Genomic DNA, 23500 nt, shown 5'->3' with positions numbered 1-23500 from the left:
CTCACATTATTGTCCTGTGGGTCACAGACCATGTGTGGGTCGGTTGTGGTCTGCAGCACACTGTGGGGTCCAAGGTTCATTGGCCATTTGTCTGTCTTCTCTCTGAAACGTTATGAAACAAATATAAGTGAGTGCGGTTAATGGAGGCCCAATTATTCCACCCTCCAATCTTCCCAATCCCCGATTCCCCCTTCCAAATCTTCCCAATCCCCGATTCCCCCTTCCAAATCTTCCCAATCCCCAATTCCCCAACAATACTTAAATTCCTAACCCCCAAAAAGCGGTAACGCACTTGTAACGCCTGTTTCAAGTCTCCATGGGCGGCCCAATTCCCCCCTTCCCAATCTTCCCAATCCCCGATTCCCCAACAATCCTTAAATTTCTAACCCCAAAAAGCCGGCAATGCGCTTGTAACGCCTCTGGTGTTTTAAGTGTCCATGGGCGGCAGCGATTGCTTACCATCAGGTGATCCGTCTGCTCGTTTACCGGCTTGTTACATAAAAAAAATTAAAGCCAAGGTTCACACCTGGGCTGGGGTATGCTAGTAGAGTCGCTATAAGTTACCACGGCTCTGACTCTAACCAGGAGTAAGAACAGGGTGGTGTTTAGTCAGTAAGAGTCTGACACTTTTTCTTCTCCTATAATAATATCTTCTGATTTATTTCGTTGCGGGATCCAAGACAGTCATTCATGTCCCTGGGACGTTGGACTTCAGTGATTCCGGTGTTTGCATGGTTGTATCTACCGTAGATCCTGGTACACAGGATGCATCGGTACGGGAGGTTGTGGCGGTCTGACACTCTCTCGCCTCACCCAGGGCGGGAGAAGTCATATGATTTTTTCGTTTTCCCCATCAAAAAAATTGCCAGTAGGGACTATTTTGATGCGTTTCAAGTGAATGAATTAAGATATCTGTCAGTTGCGTCATAAAACAACCAAAACTACAAAAGTTTACAGGAAAAGAAACTAAAAATTAGACGCAGTTTCGTGAGGAAAACTGCCCAAAAAATATCCTGTAAACCTAATCTACTGTTTGATCACGTTTGCCACTCTCCATAAAAAGATTGATGATATCAGAAGCGAGAAGAGGTATTTTATTGAAACACGCCTCCTCGTCACGCCTTTTTATCACCGAAGGAATAGGCAGAGAATGCACATTACGGCATGTAATGCCGCTATACAATGTACAACCACTTTTCACCATTTGTGTTATAAGTCCCATGTAATAGGGGGTGAGCCTATTGCCATATACTGGACACAATTCCAGACTCCGTGCTACTACCGAGAAATTTTGGAAAAACCGAAAGAAACCCCCAATAATACTTTGCTCGACCCGTGAATCGAACCCAAGCCTCTTTTTTTGGGACAAGCCCGCCACTACCTCCCATACAGCTGCAACTCCTGTGCACCAGGATCTACAGTAGATACAACCATGGAAACACCGGAACACTGATGTCCTGTGTCCCAGGGACATGAATAACTGTCTTGGATCCAGCAACGAAATAAAACAGAAGATGATTTTATTGTAACTTTCGTGAGACATACTAAATTAATTTTATTATGTTATCGGCTTACTCACGTAATGTTTGACGAGGAAGTCGACTGAGCCTCTAGCATGGCTTGAAACTAGTCGAGTTCCTCGTCAAAACAATACGTAAGCCGATAACATAATAAAATTAAATCAGAAGATGTTATTAGAGAAGCCCCCTTGTCGACTGACGAGGCAGTAATGTCTGTGTACTCACCCATGAATATCATCCTTCTTTCCTTCCCTGTATTTGACAGTGCGACTCTTCCTGATAACCATGACTGTGCCGTCAGGGTTCAGCTTTGGCAAGTTCTGGGAGGGCACGGCATCTTTGCTTAACGTCTTCCATTGCCCTGCAAAATAAGAGATCCGTTTAGTACTTATATCGTTATCACTAATTAACCTCTCATATACCGCATATGAGATAACAATAGAAAACACATTGTGTCTCGCGTAGATCCACGTTCCAAACATACTAAGGTTTAAGTGTGGGAGAGCCATGCTTCGGCACGAATGGGCCTGCTCGACCGGAGTGATACCACGGCCGAGCAGAATACCGACGTGTAACAACGCTTGCGTTGTGTGAGTGAGGTTAGCGGATGCCCAATTACCCCCTTTCCCAATCCCTGATTTCCCCAACAAATCTTGAATTCCTTAAATTCCTAACCCCCAAAAACCGGCAACGCACTTGTAACGCCTCTGGTGTTTCAAGTGTCCATAGGCGGCGGCGATTGCTCACCATCAGGTGATCCGTCTGCTCGTTTACCGGCTTATACCATAAAAAGAATCGGAAGTACGTTTGGTCACGAAATTCTGACACCACATATCTAATTGATATGTCCTTGTGCTATCGACATAGGGTTCAAAATACAAAGGCTTATAATTAACATATTGTTGTAAAAATGAACTTTGATACCCTACATGAGTCATTGTGATTGTTAGTGGAATATTGTACTGTAGTCAAAGTCAAAGTTATTAATTTCAAATAGACCGGGAAGGCACTTTTGAACGTCAAAGCAAATATTACAATATAAAGAAAACAAAATGTTTGTCTGTCGGTCAGTCCTCTAGTTGCTCTATTTGCTCGTTCCAAAGTGTAGATTCCTATGGAGAAGAACGAGCAAGAAACTCCATAGGTTACTCTTTTTCAATCAGTACCCTTAATGAATCATTGTCATTCTTAGTGCAATAATGCATAGTAGTGTCATCATAAGTTTATGTCACCGGGGCTCCGGCTCGAAGCAGGAGTAGGAATGGGGTGGTGTTTAGTCAGTAAGAGTCTGGCACTCCCTCTCGCCTCACCCAGCGGCGAGAGGCGAAATTTTGATAATTTTCATCGTTTACCGACTTTTGTTTTGAGGTGGGAAAAATCATCCAATGACTTCTCCCGCCTTGGACGAAGCGAGAGGGATTGTCAGACTCTTACTGACTAAAAACCACCCCGTTCCTTCTGCTTTGAGCCGGAGCCCCGGTAACCATTTACGTTGTCCGCAACTCCGGATATCGTTTACCGACATATACCGTAAAAACTATTATTCCTACTTGCCTACGCTGAGTCATACAACCATAGGTATATAGAGATTAAATTCAAAACATTTTTAAATAGGTATCTTAACAGGGGACTGTGTTATCGATACGATTAGGTACTAGGCATCCGTTTAGGCGGTTGTATTTGTACCTAATACTTATTAAAATCAGATTAAAATGTGTGTTACTTAGGCACTAATTGCTTTGAAAAGGTACCTAAAGATTTACTAATAATAATTGTATAATACAACTAACTAGCTAGGCTTTCCGGAGCTGCGGACTACCTAGCGGGTTTACCGCGGCTCCGGCTCGAAAAGCAAGAGTAGGAACAGGGTGGTTTTTAGTCAGTAAGAGTCTGACGCTCCCTCTCGCCTCGCCTAAGGCCATTGGATGATTTTCCCCCATTAAAAAACGCCCGCAGCTTCTTACGCATAATTGTACATTATTATTACAACTTTCCTCTTGAATCACTCATCACTCTATCGTATTTAAAAAAATAACAGCAACAAAATCCGTTGCGTAGTTTTAAAGATCTAAGCATACATAGGGACAGATAGCGGAAAGCGACTTTGTTTTATACTATGTAGTGATGAAACAAAAGTTTGTATGTATATCCATCGTTTTGTTAAAGCAAAACGACTAAATGGATCTTCTTCGTGAAATACATAGGGCAAACGAGCAGACGGATCATCTGATGGTAAGCGATCAACCGACCTTTGGTGGTAAGGGATTTAAGGAATGGGGGTAAAAGGATTGGAGAAGGTGATATATGGGCCTCAGATAACCTCACTCACACGACGAAACACAACGCTGTAGTTGTTTCACGTCGGTGTACTGTGAGACCGTGATACTCCGATCAAGCCAAGCAATTCGTGTCGAAGCAAGATTCTACAGACACTTAAAAATATAATTCTAATGGGACAAGCCCACCACAATCTCCTATACCGCTGCAACTCCTGTAAGCCAGTATCTACAGTAGATACAACCATAAAAACACTGGAACACTTGAAGTCCAACGTCCCAGGGACATGTTATTAGAGGAGAAGAAAAAGAAAACCATAGTTTCCATTTCCCTCGGTGAATTTAATACAGGAGACAGAATGACTGCACAACTGGGAGAAGCCCAGTCGCCAAACACCACGGATACTTAAAACATGATTTATTTCCATGCAATTCTAAGTAACACATTAATATAATAACATGAGTTAGAATATTACAGAATTAATTTATTTATTACTTTTACTTTATCCTTGTAACCGGTTGACTCATTGCTCGAAGTTCAGCTTTGATGTTCATGTGTATACGTGCGCAAATATCGGCTATAGTCACGCTCGATTGACTTAGGTTTTTAGTCTTTAGATATAAGGATAAAAACAAAACGCGTATGAATCAAATAAGTGTGGGAGAGCCATGCTTCGGCACGAATGGGCCGACTCGACCGGAGTGATACCACGGCCGAGCAGAAAACCGACGTTAAACAACGCTTGCGTTGTGTGAGTGAGGTTACCGGAGGCCCAATTACCCCCATTCCCAATATCCCCAACAACCCTAACATTCCTAACCCCCAAAAGGCCGGCAACGCAATTGTAACGCCTCTGGTGTTTCAAGTGTCCATGGGCGGCGGCGATTGCTTACCATCAGGTGACCCGTCTGCTCGTTTACCGGCTTATTTCATAAAAAAGTGAATAAGAATCGAATGCTTAGTGCTGAAGGGTAGCTCGCCGTCCAACCAGTACCCTTAGTACAAGTTTGCTTTACTTTTAAAGTAATCGAAACGAGAACGTATTCGGCGCTCTGATTGGCCGGCTCGAATGAACCAATCTTGTTTTGATCACGTTAAGCGTAAAACAAACTCGTACTAGGCTTTCAGAACCAGACGCGTGCGTGCGTCGCGTTGCGTTCCGCGCGCGCCTCAAAGAGCTATCAGACCACCACAGATGGGGCCCAGTAAGGCTGACGCCCGATCGGGAGCTGCGGTCTACCTATCTCTATTTTGCCTTAACGATTAACTAACATACATTCCCGAGCCCGTGTTTAGACAAACAGATACAACATGCGTATTTTCCTATCCATCTTTCCTGTGATGTATAGGAAAAAATACGAATACTTTCACATTTAAATCGGAAACAACCATTTTTAGATCACACGAATAGAATCACATCAGATCTATACTAATATTATAAAGCTGAAGAGTTTGTTTGTTTAAACGCGCTAATCTCCAGAACTACTGGTCCGATTTGAATAATTCTTTTTGAATTGGGTAGTGCATTTATCGAGGAAGGCTATATGCTATAAAACATCACGCTATGACCAATAGCAGCCGAGCAGAGCGGGTGAAACCGCGCGTAAGTAGCTAGTCAATCATAAATGTATAATAGCATGTTACACATTTTAATTTTGCACACTGGTTAGTATAAAATACGCAAAAAAGACTTTAGATTTACTGGGTATGTACTATTAAAGTATTTGCCTTACTAAAGTAATAAAGCTAAGTAGGTACATAATATTTTATCCGGAGCTGCGGACTACCTAGCGGATTTACCGGGTCTCCGGCTCGAAAAACAGGAGTAGGAACGGGGTGGTTTTAGTCAGTAAGAGTCTGACACTCCCTCTCGCCTCGCCCAAGGCGAGAAAAGTCATTGGATGATTTTCCCCGATCAATAAAAAAAGGAAATAATATTTTACAAGTTATTTTCTTTATGAACTCCTAAACTAGACGTGAGATGACGGGGTGCGGACGACGTGGTGTGGACGAACAGGAATGACTCAGAAAAGCTCAACTAGTTTCAAGTCACAGAAGGACCCTTCATCATGGATTGATCAAAATTAAAAAAGAAACTCATTACATAATACATTAACAAGTCAAGGTCGATCAACAACAAAGAAATATAGATTTAATTCCTTTATCAATGACGCAATGGGTCTTTCCCGCATAACCACATCCCGTGTAACCACAAAATGACCATATTGGAACATTCGCCGTTGTCCTTAATATATTTGTAACAGTATATACATTATACTATATTATATTTTGTAAAAACTCGATAATATAATTAACATGTTACATTTAAATGAATCGCGAAACTTCTTATTGTTCAGTTTTTTTTAATAAATAAACGGGCAAACGTATCACCTGATGGTAAGCAATCGCCGCCGCCCATGGACACTTGAAACACCAGAGGCGTTACAAGTGCGTTGCCGGCCTTTTCGGGGTTAGAAATTTAAGGGTTGTTGGGGAATCGGAGATTGTGAAGATTGGGAAGGGGGGAATTGGGCCTCCGGTAACTTCACTCACATAACGCAAGCGTTGTTTCACGGTTTTCTGTGAGGCCGTGGTATCACTCCGGTCGAACCGGCCCATTCGTGCTGAAGCATTACTCTCCTACACTTTATTTGTAATTGGTTAAAGTGTTTCAGCATTGGCAGATCATAAGGGTGTTTTTCCCCCAGAAATGTGTTATGCTACGTTGCTGTGGATGCGTTTGGCTTCCACCAATCATATTCATTAACTAGTACAAATAGATTAGCACTGGTAGAAACGGACTCAGCTAAGCTATGTTTTGAATGGAAATGTGTGTGTTATGGAACACACCGCATCAGTACTCTTAGTACGAGTTTACTTTACGTTTTAAGTAATCGAAACGAGAGAGCGTTTGATGGTCTGATTGGCCGGCGCGAATGAACCAACCAATCAGTACCCTTAGTACGAGTTTGTTTTACGTTTAAAGTAAACGAAACGAGAGCGCGTTCGACGCTCTGATTGGCCGGCTTCAATATTGCTTTCAACCGAATGTCACTAATGTCACATGTGGAAGTCACTAGAAGAGACCTATTTAGAGAAGACCTATGAGAGGCAGTAGACAGAAACGTGCTGATGATGATGATGATGATGATCCAATCTTCACAAAAATAATCGTTTACCAATTCCGACAAGGACGTATAGGTCAGAAACCATTAAATATTTGGATGACGTAATTTTTAAATGTGATTAGATCATTAGTTTCGCTCTTTATATACAAAACTAAGCTGAGAAAATTATCCGGAGCTGTGGAATACCTAGCGGGTTATCGGGGCTCCGGCTCGAAAAGCAGGAGTAGGAACGGGGTGGTTTTTAGTCAGTAAGAGTCTGACACTTCCTCTCGCCTCGCTCAAGGCGGGAGAAGTAGGAACTGGAGGAAGATCACTAGAGAACTGGAGTCATGGGGACCCATTAGGTCATCCGCAGCTCCGGAATGCAACTTAGTAATTGCCTTTATAATGGCTAGACGGAGAACAGACAAGACTTCAAAATAGCCAAAAAAAAGAGTGATATAACCAGTTTTTGATGTAAATTAGTCATTCAGACATGCAACTCCACAAATATTTAAATAAATTTATTATTTGAATTAATATCTTTGTGTCTCGTGTCGGGAAAATACTGGTATTATTATTAAAAAAGCATATATTTATCACCAATGCTGATCTTCCCTTGGGTGCCTTATACCCGAATAAGGAACAAGACAATTTACAAAGATCGGGAACATACGCTCTCTGATAAAACTGAACCTTTTAAACTGCGATCTTGAACTTGCCTGCAAGTGCGGAGATTATGTCAAACGCCTCTTATGTAGAGGAGGCTTATAGTCCAGCAGTGAACTGTCATGTTCATTGATAAAATACAGCTTACCGTCGACGAAAACTACCAACGATTGAAAATAATAAGCGAACTCAGTTCCAAAATTGTTGTTGAGGTTGATTTTTGACATTGGACTGGATATACCTATGGAGTTTCCGTCAAAAATAGAGTACGATTCAGATATTTTGGATAAATAGCAACATTAATTTTGAAGCTATGAGCGAAAACCAGCGTAGGATGTCCACCCACAAGGTGGACAGACGACCTGATGAAGGTCGCAGGGAGCAGCTGGATGCAGGTCGCTTTCAACCTAGCTCCACTGACAGACTGACTGACGGAAAATTCAATTTGACGATTCAAAAGTGCCTAATTTAGTATTGATTATTATTAGAACTTATTATTCACGGATTAACTAGTTAATCCGTGATCATGGCGCTTGCAACAGTGCCGAAATATTGGAAACTCATTGAAGTGAATAAACATGGTAAATATCCCGTCATAAGTTCTAATAATAGTGTTAGTGACCATGTCACTTTAAAAACTTAGTAGGTATTGATTGAAATAAATGCTTTGACTTTGAACCGGCCTGTCTGGAAGTCATTAGAGGAGGCCTATGTTCAGCAGTGAACGTCTTGTGGCTAATAAGATGATAATGAAGAGTGAAAAGCTAGTTCACACAATTTTCAGCGCTGACTACGTCGCGGGCACGTCTAGTATAACATATGCAAACAAAAGACGTTTCATCATCATCATCAACAGCCAAGAGGCGTCCACTGCTGAACAAAGGCCTCCCCCTTAGTCCTCCACGTAGAACGACAAGCCGCCACCTGCATCCACTGGCTCCCCGCCACTCTGACGATGTCGTCGGTCCACAAAAGACATTTTAAAGATATAAAAATTTAAACACATATACATATATACCTAACATACAATTCCGTGTTAGATACATATATATGATAACTGCAACGCGATAGTTATCACAAAAACCGGCTCTTATCACACAATTATATATCACAAGTCAATTATTACAGAAATCTTAATCGTAAGTCATAATATTATGAAACTTATATATCAATACATATATTTTTATTTTACTGACTGCCTCGTTGGCCGAGTGGTTGCAATTGCGACTGCCGGGCAAAGGGTCTCGTCACTAGTCGGGTTGGGCGAGGTATTGCTGGGCTTTTTTCGGTTTTTTCGAAAATTTCTCAGTAGTAGCACGGAGTCTGGAAATGTGCCCGGTATATGGCAATAGTCTCACCTCCTATTACATGGGACTTATAACATTGATTGTGAAATGTGGGGGTAAATTGGCATTATGTGCCATAATGTGCACCTCTGCCTACCCCTTCGGTAAATAAGGCCTGACGTTATAAAAAAATAAAAATAAAAAAAATATATTTTTATTTGTACTGATCGCTTTGACTATTCTTGAGAGCTTTTTATAAGAGGGGAGATCATCGAATGTCGTCTACCGCCCTGGGCGAGGTGTGATGGGAGTGTCAGACTCTTACTGACTAAACACGACCCCGTTCCTACTCCTTCGAGCCGGCTCAAGGTAAATTATTGCGCTTTACCCGTCAATAGGGTAGATGACTAAATCTATTTTAATGTCCATCTTGATTGTTTTAAAACATTAGACGCGTATTTTTTATTTTCTTACTGAAACCAATACCTTCGAAGATGTATTAATTTGAAATATCGCGTATCGTCACTAGAAGGTACGTTTTATACGTAGAAATGACGTATTTGCTCCCACTCCTAAACTTTGATTAGTTTTATCTAAGTATTGTTATCTTAAATGACAAAATAAAAAAATCACACCCGCGGGTAGAGTAGAGGTGGTGACAAATCATCATAATATAAGTCCAAAATAAATTGGAAACGGACATCACTACATAGTATAAAACAAAGTCGCTTTCTCTGTCCCTATGTCTCTTTGTATGCTTAAATCTTTAAAACTACGCAATGGATTTTGATGCGGTTTTTTAATAGATAGAGTGATTCAAGAGGAAGGTTTATATGTATAATACATGCATAATATATCACCATTGCACCCATGCGAGCTGGGGCGGGTCGCTAGTAAACTATAATACATCGTGTATTTTCATAAACTCCTTGCCGGAGTCTGTGTTTCCTGATGGGTATAACCTGGGTGTCTTCAAGGCCCGAGTGAATAGGTTGCTTATGGGCAGACGTGCTCCATCGTAGGCCGCATCATCACTTACCATCAGGCGAGATAGCGGCCAAACGTCGACCCATTAAAAGTAAAAAAATAAAAAATAAATAAACAGACTCAGAGCAACTACTGAGAATTGCAGTTCCATTTAAAAAACCCGACAAAAATAACGTTTTTCCGCGATCACGTATAGGTCAGTAAACGCGAGCATAACTGCTAACCTCAAGGTCGTAGTTTGATTCTCGGGTCAAGCTACTGTTATTGGGGATTCCCAGATTGAAGAAATGCTTATCGGAGGTCGTATCAAATAAAGTACATAGTTCATATCACAATAAACCAATATCTGTCAAATGGGTTGAAAACAAATGACATCATGACCCGAAGGTTTAAAATGCCCGCTTCTCATGCATGATAGTGCGGGTCCGAAACCTACCAACAGCAACTTCCAATGTGACTTTTTTATGGAATAGGTGGCAAACGAGCAAATGAGTCACCTGATGGTAAGCGATCAGCGCTGTCCATGGACACCCGCAACACCAGAGGACATGAGACTCTTTCCAAGTTACATGTACTTTCTAAGTTAATTTAGACACCACTGACAAACTGTGAAGTAAAATATCGTGAGGAAACCTGGGTTTAAAATTCCTTATTATAAATTTTGAAATCGCCAACCCGCATTGCAAGAAAAATCGACAAAGGGTAGCTTATAACCTTGGCTAACTAATTCATTACTTTTTTCATATGTTTGCCCGCCCCATATATTTTTTTTGTCGACAAAATTAGATGTAGTACTCAGCCTTAATGGGTTAGAAGTCCTACGCCTTTCATATTGTACAGAGGTGGTGAAAAGATGCTTAATATGTTCTACCTCTGTATACCACCTCATTGAAACAAAACCCGTAATAATTACAAATACTACGACACAGAACGCGACGTAATTTCGCTCCTATCACTGATATGATAACGCCACTTAATATAAAATTATACGTCCATTTTTATACATTGTTTTATTATAAACATATTTGACCTATGGCTCATTGGTCTGAAGTGTAATAACTTATGCAGATATGCTGTTCACTTATAAAAAAGATATCTTAAATTCAAACATTAATTTGAGTCACTAGTTTTCCGCTTGGCCCGTCTCCCGATGAAGTGGATCTTAGGAGATTTCTCTCAATAAGGTCCTGGGGGCCTACTCCGGTTCTCGAATCCGAAGATTCGTTTAATCTTCCGCCGTAGGCTTTACTGATTTACTAATAGAATTACTTGAAATAACGTTTTATTTTTAATTTCATATCAAAATCTATTTATTTATCTTCATTATATTCGTTCATTTTTGTTCATAAAAGTTCGCAATAAATAGAATTGTAGTATGCAATCTGCGAAATTTTTTCGTTCGTTCGTTGAATTAGAGTAGGCGCCCTGATCGTATAGTAATATCGGGATATATATCTCGCCCCAGCTTCGCATGTGTGCAATGGTGATATATTATGCATGTATTACACATATAAACCTTCCTCTTGAATCACTCTATCTATTAAAATGCATCAAAATCCGTTGCGCAGTTTTAGGATTTAAGCGTACATAGGGACATAGGGACAGAGAAGGCGGCGGCGGCGAGACGAGAGGGAGTGACAGACTCTTACTGACTAAAAACCTACTACCTTCCTACTGCTGTTTTTCGAACCGGAGCCCCGGTAATCCCGCTAGGTAGTTGGCAGCTCCGGTAGTATAACACATTGGCACATTTTTCATCACACGGGAACCGGGTGAAGCCGCCGGCAGCAGCTAGTATTAGAATAAATTACTCTCAGAATAAATTCGTCTGCATTTACTAGCTGCCCGTGGTAATAAATTCTTTTAAACCTAAATTAAGAATCGCTCTATCCCCTAACGAAAATCGCATAAAAATACGTTCAGTAGTTTTCAACTTAACCGCAAACAGACAAACTCAGTACACAACTTTTATTTTATTAGTCATGTTTAATAAGGATAATAAATAATTTTACATACGCATTTTACTACAAAAGTATTAATTGGGACTTATAATTCCCAATAAAATGATTTTAAAATAAAATGGCAAATGGTAGCACGATTATTTTTTCCAAATATGGTCATAATTGGCTAAAACTCACCTTTTACTGGACTGAGTGAGTGAGTGAGTGAGTAAGTGAGTGACAGACTTGTGACGACACATGACAAATGACAGATGACAGAAGTCGCACATAGACGATCGACGAACAAATCAACGGATGACGTCATAAATCCTACATCACACATGTGAAGTTTACATGCGAATAAACATGGATAGAAAAGAAAATCTTAACGAACAACAGTTGGGTAGAAAGCCCGCCAGTCACAATCACCTTGCCTAGTCGGAGTATCCTACTTTTCTTAGGGAACCCCATAATTAATTGAGGATTACATACATAATCCTCAATTATTTTTTTTTTCTTTTTTTTTAAAAAACGTTGCCCCACACTAGGATTTTCTCCTGTGTCGTGGGTGCGTTTACAAACATACAAGTTCACATACACATCACACCCAGACCCGAAACAACAATTTGTGGATCACACAAAGAGTTGCTCCGTGCGGGAATCGAACCCGCTACCCGTTGCGCGGCAGCCAGTTGCCCAGCCACCGCACCAACCGTGCAGTCAATTATTATGATTTGATTGAAGAAAAAGACAGAAAACGATAAAAATATGGGAAATCTTTTTTTTTGATGGAATAAGCCGGCAAACGAGCAGACGGATCACTTGTTGGTAAGCAATCGCCGCCGCCCATGGACACTTGAAACACCAGAGGCGTTACAAATGCATTACCGGCCTTTTGGGGGTTAGGAAATTAAGGGTTGTTAAAGAATCGGGAATTGGGAAGATTGGAAAGGGTAATTGGGCCTCCGGTAACTTCACTCACACAACGAAAACGTTGCTTCACTTCAGTTTCTATGAAGCCGTGGTCGAGCCGGCCCATTCGTGCCGAAGCATGGCTCTCCCACACTTTTTTTGAAAGTTTCGCTGCCAAAACAAAGTGATACTACTGGGACATCCCTGTTCTTTGGTCTTATCGGTCATAATATTATAATATGACTACGTTTATAACGTCGTATATGTTTTTAAAACACGTGATTTCAAACGTGACGCATACAAAACAACGGTTGATTCATAAACCGCCTCCCTCAGGAAAATCGGTCAGTTTTGATTAAAAGAAAACTGTTTTGTGTGTGTGTCAAAAAATTATTCATCAATGGCTATCACCGGCGTGCGGTTTCACCAGGGGCCTTAGTCAGCTATGAAGGTTGTATAGCTCCTTCCCACTTGCACTGCTCAATGATCGACCATTCTGACACAATTGTAATAGCAGACTAAGGCCCCAGCTCAAAGAGGCCGACAACCACAGATGGGGTCCAGTAGGGCTGATGCCCGATCCGGAGCCGCGGACTACGTAAAAGGTTACCGGGGCTCCGGCTCAAAGCAGGAGAAGGAACGGCGTGGTTTTTAGTCAGTAAGAGTCTGACACTCCCTTCCGCTCAAGGCGGGAGAAGCCAATGGATGATTTTCCACTATCAAAAAAAAAAATCTAAGGCCCCAGCTCTTTGGCTTGTATTAGACGTTGATCGTAGCATCTCCTATCGATCGTAGCGTAATATTTTATAGCCTTACTCCTTCCTCCATAAATGTTACATTTGAATATATGCATAGTTCTGGAGATCAGCATTCAAACAGATATATATAAGTGTGGGAGAGCCATGCTTCGACACGAATGGGCCGGCCCGACCAGAGTGGTACCACGGCTCCACGGAAAACCGACGTGAAAAAACGCTTGCGTTGTGTGAGGTTACTGGAGGCCCAATTACCCCTTCCCAATCTTTCCAATCCCCGGTTCCCCAACAACCTTTAACTTCCTAACTCCCCAAAAAAATGCGTGAGTAACCCGTGATTCTTTAGTGTGACATGTAGCGCGCTAGGGGAGTGTAGGGGAGTGCTGAGAGAGTGACAGACTGTACACAGCTGTAACTACTGCGCGTAGCAAGCTGTGTGACATGCAGAGCGCTAGGGGATTGTAGGGGAGTGCTGAGAGAGTGACAGACTGTACACAGCTGTAACCACTGCACGTAGCAAGCTGTGTGACATGTAGCTTGCTAGGGAAGTGTAGGGGAGTGCTGAGAGAATGACAGATTGTACACAGCTGTAACCACTGCGTGTAGCAAGCTGTGTAACACTAGGGGAGTGTAGGGGAGTGCTGAGAGAGTGACAGACTGTACACAGCTGTAACCACTGCACGTAGCAAGCTGTGTAACACTAGGGGAGTGTAGGGGAGTGCTGAGAGAAGAATGGTAAAGACTACAAGATACTAGCAAATACTTAAAACCTTTGACTAATACAAATAATTATTTAATATTTAGTAATACTATACTTAAGGAAATAAGACATAATATGTACGAATTACGTCAGACCACCCACATGTTTAAGCTTTCGTTTATTTAAACACACTCATCTCAGGAAATACTGGCCCGATTTGAGTGATACTTTTTGCATCTACAGTCCTATCCTTTACGAAGGTCATATGCTCACGCTAAGCCAATTAGGAACAGAGCAGGAGAGTGAAAAAAGACGTTATTCATGCCTCATTAGAATATGTTAGGTGTGTGGCCATTTTCCTTAATTCTTTCTAAATGATGTAATATATTTAAAATGCGCCATTTTCCTCGAAACGTATATTATAAATGAATCCTTCATATTATAATGTTTATACGAAAGTTCTTCAACTAATCCGTTAGTTTGTCTACAAGCATGCATAAAGAGAATTAAATCGGAATGTAGATCAAGCGAAAGAGGCCAGGGGGCCTACTCTAATTCAAAGAAAAACGAAGTTTCGTCCGAAACTTCGCAGATTGCATACTACAATTCTATTTATTGCGAACTTTCGTGAACAAAAATGAACGAATAAAATGAAGATAAATAAATAGGTTTTGATATGAAATTAAAAATAAAACGTTATTTTAAGTGATTAAAGTAAAACGAAACTTCGGATTCGAGAACCAGGGTAGGCCCATAGAATTGTAGCATTTGACCGAATCAAAGTCAAAGTCAAAATTATTTATTTCAATTAGACCAGAAAGGCACTTTTGAACGTCAAAGCAAATATAATAATATTAATAACGTCAGTCTGTCGGTCAGTCCTCTAGTTGCTCTATTTGCTCGTTCCAAAGTGTAGATTCCTATGGAGAAGAACGAGCAAGAAACTCCATAGGTTACTCTTTCCAATCAGATTCACAATACAATACATGGTTACATTGTTTCGATTGCTTCAACTATGTGAGAATGGAATCGAATGGAAGAGGGCTGTCCCTATATATCATCATACAATCAGCCACGTACTGTCCACTGCCCCCCACAGTCCTCCCCCAATGACTACACATCGCGAGGTTGGAAGCGAAACTGCACCAAAATTAATTCACGTGAAATGATGCAAAGCTGTTCTTATACTAAGCTATGTAGTTGTGCGAGGAAGATGCGAAGCTCGAGTTTGCGATGTATCGATAGTAGGGAAGCCATCAATAGCACGCATCTTTCCATATAAAAAACATAGCTTAGCTGAGTCCGTTTCCACTAGTGCTATGTTACGTGTACCAAAGAATAAGATTGGAGGAAGCCAAACGCATCGACGGCAATTGAGCATAGCACAATTCTGGTGTAAAAATACCCTCAAGCATCTCAAAATTACTTTACCCCTGCTTATAGACATGCATGTACAAGAACATTTCGTTTTCATTGAATTTGCCTTAAAATTGTGTTATCCATATCACAAACGGCAGTTGCGCTTAGCTCCATATTATAATACGCTAGTTTCCTACTAGTCAAATTCAATACCTTTTTTGGAACATCAAAAACTATATTTTTTATGAACTTTGTATGAAATACTCTATTATGACGTCATCAGATTTTTTCGTCAAATAGCAGACTCAGCATTTCTAGAAATTTAACTAGAAAAAATCGAAAATAAAGTAAATTATCAAATCTATGAATGAGAGTGTGATTATTTTCGAATATTTTATTGTATTGAGAAGTTGTAATAATTTATTTTTGATCGAGGATACTACCCAATTATTTCTAAAACCGTTAATGATTTAAAGATCATCATTAAATTCTTCATATTGTCACATTAATTGGATCGCAAAATTAATTTCATTGACGTCGATTTTAAACTGGTATTTCCCATAGATAAACGGACTAACAATAACATACATATATCACAACAACAGGAAACTTCGAATGTTATATTTTTATAAATAAATCATATAATTATAGAGATGGAGGCGCAATTCCCCCCTTCCCAATCTTCCCTATCCCCGATTCCCCAACAACCCTTAAATTCCTAACCACCAAAAGACCGGCAACGCACTTGTAACGCCTCTGGTGTTTCTAGTGTCCGGTGGTGTTTACCATCAGGTGATACGTATGCGAGCATACGTGTGTTCCATAAAAAAAATAATAAAGATACTGTGGTCTGTTACATTGCCAATTACCACTCTCTACCGGCGGGATGTCTGATAAACTTTTTTTTTTTTTAAACATGGGACAACCACACTTGAATTTTCTCCTGTGTCGTGGGTGCATTTACAAACATACAAGTTCACATACACATGACACCTAGACTGGCTGTCATGCAACGTGTAGCGACTGTGATTCCCGCACGGAGCAACTCTTTTTGTGATCCATAAATTGTTTTTTCGGGTCGGGGTGACAAGTGTATGTGAACTTGTATCTTTGTAAACGCACCCACCCAGGAAAAATATCGTAGTGTGGGGCAACATTTTATTTTTAAATAGAGTATTATTTTCTCCAAAACCGATTAATAATTATTTGAAAGTTAGCTATTTAATATGTCACACAACAAAATAGATTTTTCAAAATAACAGACTTTTTTACTAAAAATTTGAATGAACTAAAAAGATACAGAATTCATTGACAATTTCAGCATGACTAACACGAATGGTAGGTTAAAATAATTAAATTTATTTTGCCTAAAGAACAGGATACAAATAAAGAGAGATAAGTTAACGTTTTTCAATGCGTAACAATTATTTAATCAATAATCGTAATAGGTAGTAGGCACCACCAACGAAGGCTATCTAAATAGGTATCCTAATACTAAGAATTTCATTAAAAAATATTATTTTGTGCAGGGGAAATTCCCCTAAAAAGATTAAGGGGGATAGATTATGTTTGAGAACTTTTTGTTTATTTATTTATTATACTTGTTACATTATTACATTTTTAAATATTAAATTAAAAAGAAAAAAACATTTAAAAATATAAAAAGCAATAGCCAAAGTAGATAAATCCAAGCTACCGGCGGTCAGGGCTCAAGAGAGAAGAGTTTCTGGACAATACGCGCCGTGTCCAGAAATACTGCCTTCTGCATCAGGCCCTCGACTCAACCATCTAAAGTTAGCCTACTCAGGTGTTGGTCGAGGCTTTTGGCTATGAAGCCATTGGCAGATACGACTATCGGCACAATGATTGCTGAATCTACATCCCACATGTCGACAATCTCATGAGCTAAATCAAGATATTTACTGGCTTTATCTTTTTCAGCTTTCACAAGATTATTTTTAGCTTTCACAAGATTCTTTGGCAACTTATTATTAAGAAGTAAGTTTAAAATGTATTGAGAATATGAAAGAATTGAGTAGGGTGATTTTGTAGGGTTTAAAAACACGATTTTTCTAATGACGATTGAAAGAATGCAGATATGTCTGTATGGTCATAACTCCGTAACAACTACACCGAATTTGAACATTGACAAGTTTAGTTAAGTAAGTTAAGCTACATTTTTAAGATAAGTCAAATCTTTTCTTTGTTTTTCTTTAAAAAAAACAACGTGGCTCCACACTAGGATTTACTCCTGTATCGTAGCTGCGTTTACAGATATTCAAGTTCACATACACATGACAGTCAGACTCGAAACAACTATTTCTGAATCACACAAAAGGTTGTTCCGTGCGGAAATCGAACCGTAAACAAAATGTTGCAGACTGAAAAGGCAAGCGAAACCGCATGTAAAAGTAACACACACACTACGCCTTTTATCCCCGAAGGGGTAGGCAGAGGTTCACATTACGGCACGTAATGCCGCTATACAATGTACACCCACTTTTCACCATTCGTGTTATAAGTCCCATGTAATAGGTGGTGAGCCTATTGCCATATCCTGGACACAATTCCAGACTCCGTGCTACTACCGAGATTTTTTTCGAAAATCCGAAAAAAACCCAGTTATACTTTGCCCGACCCGGGAATCGAACCCGAGACCCCTTGTTCGGCAGTCGCACTTGCGACCACTCGACCAACAAGGCAGTCAGTACGTCAAAGGCAATAAGTTTTTGAAATGTCAACAAATAAATAATAGTCTGTCCGACAGAAGCAGAAGCTAGGTTCGTTCCAAAGTGTAGTGACAAAATTGACATTCTCAGCAGTATACGAACCGAATTTTCTAAGATGTTGATACATAAAACAAATTCCTTGAATTGAAGCTGACAAAAGAATAAAATTAGGTACGAAACCGAATTTTCCTTTTTTTTAAATAATTATTTACTTTTGTCAACATCACAAACGTGACTTCTCCCGCCTTGGGTGAGGCGAGAGGGAGTGTCAGACTCTTACTGACTAAAAACCACCCCGTTCCTACTCCTGCCCGTTGAGCCGGAGCCCCGGTAAACCCGCTAGGTAGTCCGCAGCTCCGGATCAAACAGCACCTAAGACAACGTTGCAGACTGAAAAGGCAAGCGAAACCGCAGGCAAAAGTTAGTATTGATATAAAAAAGGCTGAAGGCGTTTATTTACATGACTGCGTTTATCTCTGATACGGCTCGTCAGTAAATGATACGTTTTGTGTTCCAAATTGTAATATCTATTGTATGTCGAATCTGATGATAAACCTATCATCATCATCATCAGCCTGTTCTCGTCCACTGCTGGACATAGGCCATATCATCACTCCGGGCGTCGGGGATCGCGGGACGATCTCCGGCCACCGTAAGTGCGGGTCTGCGGACGGCGAGCAAGGGTAGCTCGCCGCCCGACCAGAACCAGACCCGTGCGTGCGGCCCATCTTCAAGGCAGAGCCATCAGACCACCACAGATAGGGCCCATTAGGATTGATGCCTGATCCAGAGCTGCGGAATACCTAGCGGGTTCACCGGGGCTCCGGCTCAAAAAGCAGAAGGAACGGGGTGGTTTTTAGTCAGTAAAATTTTGACACTCCCTCTCGCCTCGCCCAAGGCAAAAGAAATCATTAGACGATTTTCGCCCCTCAAAAAACTAATCATAATGTCTATCTGCTTTACTGCGCAACCAATCAGGTAATGGGGGATTATAATGAAATATAAGTTTTAAATATATCAATGTTTTGTAGGAGATAAGACGTCTATGTATATCGAGGCCCTATCATAACATATGAGGTAACGGGTGACTCAGAGAACCACCTGTGCGTTTATTTTCGTCACAATATTACAACTGATAACAGACAAGATTTATTTAAGTGGCTTTTTATATTGATAAAACCAATTTTTTGTATGCTTTATCCTGTTACTCTAATATGTCTAGTAAGCATGACTGAAAAAGAGATTATAGTCAGTCTAGGCTGTAAAATATAAAGGTGGTAGACAGTTGACTGTCCATGCGACACACGTACTTAGGTGAGCTGCTGTTCACATGTAAACAGCAGCTCATGTAGTGTAGATGTCCAGTCAACTGATGTAGCGAGGTTGACTGTCCAGGCGACACACGTACTTAGGTATCGTCATGAGCTAATGTTCACATGTAAACAGCAGCTCATGTAGTGTAGATGTCCAGTCAACTGATGGTAGCGAGGTTGACTGTCCAGGCGACACACGTACTTAGGTACCGTCATGAGCTAATGTTCACATGTAAACAGCAGCTCATGTAGTGTAGATGTCCAGTCAACAAGGATGTAGCGAGGTTGACTGTCCAGGCGACACACGTACTTAGGTATCGTCATGAGCTAATGTTCACATGTAAACAGCAGCTCATGTAATGTAGATGTCTAGTCAACAAGGATGTAGCGAAGTTGACTGTCCAGGCGATACACGTATTTAGGTATCGTCATGAGATAATGTTCACTTGTAAACAGCGGCTCATGTAGTGTAGATGTCCAGTCAACAAGGATGTAGTAAGGTTGACTGTCCAGGCGACACACGTACTTAGGTATCGTCATGAGCTAATGTTCACATGTAAACAGCGGCTCATGTAGTGTAGATGTCCAGTCAACAAGGATGTAGTGAGGTTGACTGTCCAGGCGACACACGTACTTAGGTATCGTCATGAGTTAATGTTCACATGTAAACAGCAGCTCATGTAGTGTAGATGTCCAGTCAACAAGGATGTAGCGAGGTTGACTGTCCAGGCGACACACGTACTTAGGTATCGTCATGAGCTAATGTTCACATGTAAACAGCAGCTCATGTAGTGTAGATGTCCAGTCAACAAGGATGTAGCGAGGTTGACTGTCCAGGCGACACACGTACTTAGGTATCGTCATGAGCTAATGTTCACATGTAAACAGCAGCTCATGTAGTGTAGATGTCCAGTCAACAAGGATGTAGCGAGCTTGACTGTCCAGGCGACAGACGTACTTAGGTATCGTCATGAGCTAATGTTCACATGTAAACAGCAGCTCATGTAGTGTAGATGTCCAGTCAACAAGGATGTAGCGAGCTTGACTGTCCAGGCGACATACGTACTTAGGTACCGTCATGAGCTAATGTTCACATGTAAACAGCAGCTCATGTAGTGTAGATGTCCAGTCAACAAGGATGTAGCGAGGTTGACTGTCCAGGCGACACACGTATTTAGGTATCGTCATGAGCTAATGTTCACATGTAAACAGCAGCTCATGTAGTGTAGATGTCCAGTCATTATATGTTCCAAAAATCAGCCAATCAGTGTCAATTCACTGTTATTGACATGGGTTTTCACAGCGAACAATATTGGACGAGGAAAATATAACCGAAGTATAGTGAAATTACACTAACGAATTCATATCAGGATAAACTAAACTTACTAGTTTTTTCCGGTGACGGAGCTCGTCAACATCAACATAATATATTTCGCGAATCATTTCTGTCATTTCCTTGTAAATTCTCCTTGGATACTTGGAAATGTTCTTAAAGGTTAAGCTTCATGAGAATAACGCCCGAATACTGAAATGCTACTCAATTTTAAGTTGTACTTAAATATTGTGCTATCTCTGTCATTTTATAAAGAATTGATAGTGACAGAACTACATTTGAAAGGATCTTAAAATTGAGTAGCGTTGATGTTATTGATACCCTATCAATACATAATACAAAAACTTCGAACTTCAATGTTCCGGTGTTTTCATGGTTGTATCAACTGTAGATAGGACAGGTGGCGGGCTTATCCCATAAAAAAATACAAAATCTTACTCTTACTATATTATAAATGCCAAAGTTTATGAGTATGGGTGTTACTCATAAACTTTGGCATTTATAATACTCTTTCACGCAAAAACTACTGAAGGGATCGGAATGAAATTTGGAATAGGGGTAGATTACGGTTTGGAATAACACATAAGACACTTTTACTTCCACGGGAACGCGGGCAAAGTCTCTAATAGGGGACTTGTACATCTTGAATTTAACAAAACTAAATTAGCTACAAAGAATATCAACTTAAAGATAAGACATACACATCAATATTTTACATAGTTACATACAAATACATAATGATTTTGTATATAATGTCATAACTCAATCGTAACGGAAGATAAGGAGCTTATCTACATGAATAATACAATATTATAAGTTCAAATTATCGCATATATACGGAAGGCAAGCAATTCTTGTGATTTTAAGCAGCGGACTACCTAGCGGGTTTACCGGCTCGAAAAGTAGGAGTAGGAACGGGGTGGTTTTTAGTCAGTAAGAGTCTGACACTCCCTCGCGCCTTGCCCAAGGCGGGAGAAGTCATCGGATGATTAGCCCCTCTTAAAAAAAAGCAATCCCTATGTATTATAGCTTCTACCAGGGGCTTCGTGGGATAAAGAGACCTGTGTGTAATTTCAGACCATAATCTACCCCTGTTCCAAATTTCATCTCGATCTCTTCAACCGTTTGACGTGAAGGAGTAACAAATGGGCACAAGTAATACTAGAGGAGATATAAGTGCGATGCCAACCTTTTGGAAAATTTACGATTTCACGAAGAGAGAGAATTGGGCCTACGAGGAGAGTGCTCGACTAGTTCTAGCTTGACATAATCATGAGCAATATACACATTGACTTGGCCGATTGTCGATTGTCTTTCCAAAGGTCGATGTGCAATATTTATCGTCAGGTACTGCACGTGACGTATTACTGCATGGTTTTCATCAACAGATAGTGTGATTACTGAGGATGAATAAGGTTTGAACGAAAAGAATTACTCAAATCGGATTTCTACTTCGAGCGATTAGAGCGCTAATCGCTCTAATTCTTTTTATATTTGACAGTACAATAAATACAGTTAAAGAGAATTATAGTCATACAACATCACCTACAATACTTTTTTGAGGGAAGAACATCAGCTAATGACTTCTCCCGCCTTGGGCGAAGCGAGAGGGAGTGTCAGACTCTTACTGACTACAAACTACCCCGTAGACTAGATAGATAGATTAGAAAAGCGAAAAGGCAAAAAAAAATTGTATACTTTACTAAGCCAATCGGCTCAAAACCGGCGAGAGCGCCCTCTATGAACCGCGATTTTCTCTTACAAAACCTTTATCAACCATTTCTTTTTCTGTAAAACCGGGTCATATGGTGATAGTAGATACAATATACATATTACACAACATTGTACATCTCTGTGTTGCTAACTCGAAAACAGCTGTGCTCTAAACGAACAAACTCGATAAAAGTATAGATAAAAAATTGCATGAGTAACCCGCGATTAGAAATATATCACGACTTATCAATTCAGATGTTTAGATGTACAACATATATATATTTGTATAAAGGTAATATGAATGAGTCACCGTTATCACGAGAAATATAATCTAATCTTACTTTTTGAATACAAACAACAATATTTTAAGTTGCTGTGTCTGAAACTACAGTTATGTTTTGATTCTACCTATTGTTACGCCGTGCGAGTGCGGTTTCATGTCCGTCTTGACATAATATGATGACGTTAATTGCATAAAAGATGCACTAACCGAACTTATTTACAGATGGGGCCGAGTAGGGCAGATGCCTGATCCGGAGCTGCGGACTACCCAGCAGGGCTCCGGCTCGAAAAGCAGGAGTAGGAACGGGGTGGTTTTTAGTCAATAAGAGTCTGACACTCCCTCCCGCCTCGCCTAAGGCGTGAGAAGTCATTGGATGATTTCCCCCCTCAAAAAAACCGAACTTATTTGTACATACATACATAACCTGACGCCTATTTTCTATGGGGGTAGGCAGAGACAATGAAACGCCAATTGCTACGATTCTGCCATTGATTCGCCATTTGCTACACATCTCTTTCGCTTCATCAACTTATTTGTACATAAGGAACTCAAAAATCGATCATCGAAAAAAACTATGTTTTCCATCAGCCACCTTCCAATTCCACCATTGTCCCAGT

The 23500-nt window shown here is 40.5% G+C and overlaps 1 protein-coding gene and 1 long non-coding RNA gene across 4 annotated transcripts in view; one reads left to right on the top strand and one right to left on the bottom strand.

The window, feature by feature from the left end:
• Positions 1-9913, top strand: part of LOC126912042 (uncharacterized) — a 186540-nt gene extending 176627 nt beyond the window's left edge. Inside the window, exon 2 of the long non-coding RNA XR_007706658.1 lies at positions 9851-9913. This is a non-coding gene — a long non-coding RNA (uncharacterized LOC126912042). The remainder of the gene's footprint in view (positions 1-9850) is intronic.
• The window catches only part of LOC118280449 (uncharacterized), a 50687-nt gene that overhangs the window by 12778 nt on the left and 14409 nt on the right, over positions 1-23500 (bottom strand). For all 3 annotated transcript variants that reach the window (XR_007706646.1, XM_050702198.1, XM_050702199.1), the window contains exons 2-3: positions 1746-1881; positions 6-102 (exon numbers count right to left, since the gene is read on the bottom strand). Coding sequence is in view for 2 of the 3 variants with exons in the window: in XM_050702198.1 (XP_050558155.1) it covers positions 6-102; positions 1746-1881 (233 nt within the window). In the remaining variant the exon portion in view is untranslated. The remainder of the gene's footprint in view (positions 1-5; positions 103-1745; positions 1882-23500) is intronic.

This window comes from Spodoptera frugiperda, chromosome 21 (assembly GCF_023101765.2).
Source record: "Spodoptera frugiperda isolate SF20-4 chromosome 21, AGI-APGP_CSIRO_Sfru_2.0, whole genome shotgun sequence".
NCBI lineage: Eukaryota > Metazoa > Arthropoda > Insecta > Lepidoptera > Noctuidae > Spodoptera > Spodoptera frugiperda.
This window is presented reverse-complemented; position numbering and strand designations above follow the sequence as displayed.